We start from the raw sequence: 5,749 nt of genomic DNA on the forward strand, positions 1-5,749 counted from the left end.
ATAAAGACACTTGAAAAGAATGAATTTCAAACTTTTCGTCGCATTGGCATTTTCTTTGCCTAATCTGCAAGAAAGCGACATACGTGGGCTACAAAATGTAGAGACTCGGAGAAAACTAAATCTGATGATCCGCAAGAACACAACACACGCAACCCTTTATTATAAAGTTTATAAGTTTTGAAATGTTACCAAATCGGCCCATATTTGCGGAAAATTTTTTTGTTGGTGTGTGTGAATTAAATTTCTAAAAATAAGTATTGCTTTTGTAATCATAAGAAACACATTTATCCAAATATTCGTAAATGGAGAAGAAATGTACGCCGATTAACTTGACTCTGTACAGCTTGTAAGCCCTGCACTAGGACTGGCTCATTTCAACCTGAACTTGTTTTGACCCATTACCCAATACATTTGACCAGCTCATCTTGTCACCTCTACCAACTGTTTAATAGTTTAGATGTGAACCTGCATCAATATAAAATTTCGAATGGACTTCATCGTATGTGATTTGATTGTGTGGCTCTCATGGTTTCCAATTAAACAATAACAAAAACACATCCATTTATCAGGTTAATCAAGCTGTTAACTTATGATATATCTGCTTTATTAATGATAATATTCTAAATGAGCTTCTCAACTTTCCTTGATGTCATTACACATTGATATGATCATTATTATGCACATATTTTAAATGTGCAGTCATATTGTATTTATTTTAGAACGGACCTTACATAACTTTACACAAATAATGTCCTAAACAGGACTCGAATCCATAACCTCGAGGTTAGAGGAGGAGCTCCTCGATACCGCTAAACCAAAGGTCCTTTGGTGCAGTCATATTGTATTGACTTCATATTTCTTCCATCTGGGAAGAAGCTGATGATTTCCCTGTATGTAGAACAAACAAAGACAATTCTTATTATTTTTTCCTTTTTTTTTTTTTGTAAATAATAAGGCGAACTAACACACTCTACACGAATATTTCTACCAATATATACAAATGTACATCCCTGGACTCTAACCCACAACCTCTAAGTTGGAGGGGTTAACTCGATACTGTAAGGCTAACGGCCCTTTGTTAACAAACACAATTAATTAGCGACCTTATAGTTAAAAAATACCTACTTTCTTCTATACAAAAAAATAAAAAATAAAAATAAAAATAAATAAATAAATAAATAAACTTGGCAATAAAAATTTTTGCTTCATTGCATGCATTTGTGTACCTTGTTGAAGTTGAAACAGGGCCTTCAAATTGTAAGGACTCGTGACACTAGTATCTCCATTCCAAAACAGCTCTGCAAATTGACGACTCGCGACCTCACTGTTATGATTAGAGTCGAAGAAAAAGTATTCGCTAGTATTATCGCAAAGTTGAAACTCTTGTACTCCTCTCATCCCTCCACAACTGTATATCCCTCCGAAAGGACCACTGCCACAACAAGCACTGTCTCCTACTTTAAAACCTTCAATTCAAATCAAATATTTGTATTTATATCTATTATGCAGGCTTTCAGTGATAAACAGAAGATTCACAACTACAAGTAGAAGGTTGATAGTTACCATATTTTGTCGGGTTGTTCATTCGGTGGCTAACTTCGGTCGACAGATCAAATTTTGCGTACTTGAATCCTTGTAGCTGCTTCTCAAGCTGTTGTAGTTTTTTTGAGAGCTCTTGATTGTGTAGACTTGTTATAATCTCAAGTTCTTGATTGCAAGTATTCCCTGGCCGTTTGGCACGAATGCTTGGCCAACAACTTAATGGCGACACCGTAACAATTCCAATCTTCCTTCCTCCTTTTTCATAGATTCCCTTCATTTTTCCTTATACTCAGTATATATCAAATAATATATATATATATATATATATATATATATATATATATATATATATATATATATATATATAGGGGCAGGATCAATGGGGAAGTGACCAATCGGGGGAAGCGGGGGGAAGCAAATTTTTTTTTTTCGTTTTTTTTTTTGGAATTTTTTTTTTCCGGCATCAAGATCACACGAAAATATGAACATTTAGAAGAGACACTTCGTGATGAATGTTATTATTTAGGCGGGAAAACGATCGACAAAAATAACATTCAAGATAATATTGTTCGTGAAGAATATGAACGTTTTTTTTCTTCATGTTTTGTGAAGTAAAATTTAGCCCGATTTAGAGTTTAGGGTTTAGGGTTTGGTGTTTTGGGTTTATTCCATAAACCCAAAACACCAAACCCTAAACCCTAAACCCTAAACTCTAAACCGTTGGTGTTAAAAACTCAATCTAAATCCTAAATCTAAACCCTAAATCTAAACCCTAAACCCTAAATTTCTAAACCCTAATATCTAAACCCTATAAACCCTAATATCTAAACCCCAATAGCTAAAACCTCAACATACGCTCGAAAAACACGATAATTGTTGTATATTACTTCTTCAAGCGTTTTTCCGCCAAAATAAAAACATTTATCACAAAGTGTCTCTACTAAATGTTCATATTTTCATCCCATCTATAATGTTCGTGAACAAGGTTTTTTCAAAAAACGAAAAAAAAAAAGAAGTTTTTGCTTCCCCCGCTTCCCCCCGATTGGTTACTTCCCTCTTGATCCTACAACTATATATATATATATATATATATATATATATATATTATACAAACTTTGATATAACTGATCATCTATTCTATTTCTATTTTTTTTTTTTTTTTGGAACAGCAAACACACGGTCTGTTTGTTCACGACTGGACTCGAACTCACAACCTCAAGGTTGACAAGTTTCCTTGATACCGCTAGGCCAGAAGGCAAGCCCCTTGCAGTAACTAAAGTAAAACATGTATTGTAACTGAATAACAGGTACTCTGTACTTTTCGCTAGTCTAGTTATCATTATCATTATTATTACTGTGATTATTTATCGGTATGCACAATAATAAAATAATACTTAATTGCAAGTATTTGGTACCTTGAAGGCATTAGTCAAGTTTCCTATGACCATTCCCACATATTGTTGATGCGTATACGGATAAAGAATACTATCGTTGTTTCCAACGGGGCTCAGATAGTCATTGCCACCACAGCTGAACAGGTAGACCGCATTCGACATCAGCTGCTCTGTTTTTACATCACCTAAACTTTGCCTAAACTGTTTCTCTAAATCATCCAAGTACTTTAGCTGTGTTTTTAGGTCAACTACCTACATATATTATTAATATTGCAATGTTATATATGTTTATATATAATATTGTGTTTTGTGGTTTTCACTTTGAGTGAAAAAATGACTTGTTTTTATTATCGGATATGGGAAGGATTGTCTACATCTCACATCCCCATACACCATTTATGTGGTATTGGGTTTTGTTGTTGTTGTATATGATATTATATCTTATGAAAGTAAAAAATAATAATTAAAGTATGAATACATACAAATCCAGCATGAGATTCAACTAATGCACCAGCGCCACCAGATGCAAAGTTTGCTCCATACACAAATTCATCATTTTGGGGGTCCAGATAGGCCGGAATCAGAGGCAGTTTCGCATACTCAGCTGTTTATTTGTTAAACATATATATTTAGTATGTTACAATTATTGAAATTATAAAACAAGCAAGATAATCGATTTAGTTCTGACCAATAAAATCAGGGATGAGACGGCCATCAGAGAATCTGCCAGTTGCAGGCCTGAAATATGATATGCCATATGGCCAAAAGTTTGCTTGGAACTCGGTTGTAGTGTTTATGAAGTTGTTGTTACCGGGATCGAAAAGCGAATCACCGAAAACAAACAGTGCGGCGTGTTTATTCAGATCATGACGTTGCGAACTCGAACAAACTGCGGTATGGATTAGTAAACAAGAAACAAATACTACAACTTGTTTGAAACCCATATATCATATACAGTATGTCAGTATGTCGTCCTTGATTTCTAACATTCACATGTTGTCTTTAATTATTATACGGTATATAAGTAGTATTAGTACTCTGTAATTGGTATGGTTTGTTAAATAATAATAAAAAAAAAAAAAAAAATGAGGTGTTACTCTAAATTGTCGGCATCCAATGAGTTGTTGCTTGGAAGATAACACATGTTAAATAAATAAAACAAACATGAGGTGTTACATACATTTTCAGCCATATAATTTATAAGACAAAATTGCTGAAATAGTTCATGTGGTTTGTACCAAAACGCTGATTTAGTCCCTGTGCTTTTTTTTTGATGGATTTGGTCCCGGTGGTTTGTAAAAGTTGCTGATTTAGTCCCTCTAACCAACGGCCATCAAAAAATGCCGTTAACTCCAGTCATGTGCCAGACATGTGAGGGTATTTTCGTCAGTTTCTTTCATTTATTTACAATATTGCTGAAATGGTCCCTGTGATTTGTAACAAAGTTGCTGAATTGGTCCCTGTGGTTTTCAAATTGAGCAGGTCGTCACTTTCATAAGAACACAAAATCAAAATCTGAATTCATAGTAAATTGAGCTCGAAAATCAATTGAAACCTCATCTATATGCAGCGACTAAGATGTGTTGTGAAGCAACTTCCATCAAAACACCATGAAATTCCTGAATTCGATCAAGAACAGCTCGTATCCTTCTTTATGAACTTCAAAATTAAAAAACAAGATCTGATGTTGTTTAGCATATGAATCCTTCACAAAAGTGGTTGCAAATGTATCCACAAACACTTGACAATCATCATCCAGACTTGAGTCATAACAGAAATTACGAATTTGAAGGATGAAGATTCGATTGACTTTTTATACGAATCTTTGACTCCAAAATTCACACTCGATACATCAAATTGAGATCTGAGATTGTTCATACACCTTCATGAGATGAAAATAAACAACTCTGTACTTTTACTTTTCCCGATTTCATTCTGAAACGATCCGGACCTCAAGTCACCATGACTTTCTGAAGAACGACGAACTCAAGATCAATTTGCTCAAATATGTTGTTGTAGAACTGAAGTTGTAATCGATGAGGTTTAGGAATTGTATTAGAATCATGTTGTGGTAATCAATTAAAGTTAACACTCAATATTTGAAGATTTGGATTTTATGAGCAATGAACATTCATACGATTACTGTAGGAGGTAGCTTGAATATGATTAAGTGACTTTTGTGAATTATGTAAACTGAATCTGAGATTGAATAAACTAAAATGAATGAATGATCTCATACAGTGTTGATGTGAGGAAGATAGAAATTTTGGGGATAAAGATTTCAGCAATTTTGTTATAAATCACAGGGACCAAATCAGCAACTTTGTTACAAACCACAGGGACCATTTCAGCAATATTGTAAATAAATGAAAGAAACTGACGAAAATACCCTCACATGTATGGCACATGACTGGAGTTAACGGCATTTTTTGACGGTCGTCGGTCAGAGGGACTAAATCAGCAACTTTTACAAACCACTGGGACCAAATCCATCAAAAAAAAAGCACAGGGAGGAAACTAGCATTTTGGTACAAACCACGGGGACTATTTCAGCAATTTTGTCTAATTATAATCTGTACCTTTCCTTTACAAGGTACGGTAGGACATGAAATTTTGTTTTTCCTTGAAATGGCAAGTTTTTTTCAATATTCAAAATTCAAATCTAGTAAAATCTTGAAATACAACTACATCAAATGATTGTAGTAACTACTAAGAAAAAAGCTAAACTAGCCCAAAAAGTAACATACATATCAAAATCTCCCGATAAAGCGATGTCGTTTTTCTCATTTCCCCAAAAGGATTTTGATTTTGAT

General features: G+C 34.1%; 1 protein-coding gene across 1 annotated transcript; it reads right to left on the minus strand.

The window, feature by feature from the left end:
* Positions 1-583: 583 nt before the first annotated feature.
* LOC139851914 (GDSL lipase-like) lies at positions 584-3,972 on the minus strand. The gene is made up of 6 exons (XM_071841117.1): positions 3,625-3,972; positions 3,419-3,540; positions 2,958-3,188; positions 1,564-1,813; positions 1,227-1,466; positions 584-888 (listed from the first exon to the last, which is right to left on the minus strand). Exons 1-6 carry the CDS (start codon positions 3,878-3,880, stop codon positions 851-853), a joined length of 1,137 nt encoding a protein of 378 aa, XP_071697218.1. The 5' UTR covers positions 3,881-3,972; the 3' UTR covers positions 584-850.
* Positions 3,973-5,749: the final 1,777 nt, after the last annotated feature.

Source organism: Rutidosis leptorrhynchoides, chromosome 6 (genome assembly GCF_046630445.1).
Source record: "Rutidosis leptorrhynchoides isolate AG116_Rl617_1_P2 chromosome 6, CSIRO_AGI_Rlap_v1, whole genome shotgun sequence".
NCBI classification, from domain to species: domain Eukaryota; kingdom Viridiplantae; phylum Streptophyta; class Magnoliopsida; order Asterales; family Asteraceae; genus Rutidosis; species Rutidosis leptorrhynchoides.

Coding starts and splice junctions, on each gene's coding strand:
- LOC139851914 (XM_071841117.1), bottom strand. CDS start 3,880: ATGGGTTTCAAACAAGTTGTAGTATTTGTTTCTTGTTTACTAATCCAT. Junction 3,189..3,418: donor TTGAATCTCATGCTGGATTT/GTATGTATTCAT, acceptor TAATATATGTAG/GTAGTTGACCTAAAAACACA. Junction 1,814..2,957: donor ACTTGACTAATGCCTTCAAG/GTACCAAATACT, acceptor GGAAAAATGAAG/GGAATCTATGAAAAAGGAGG.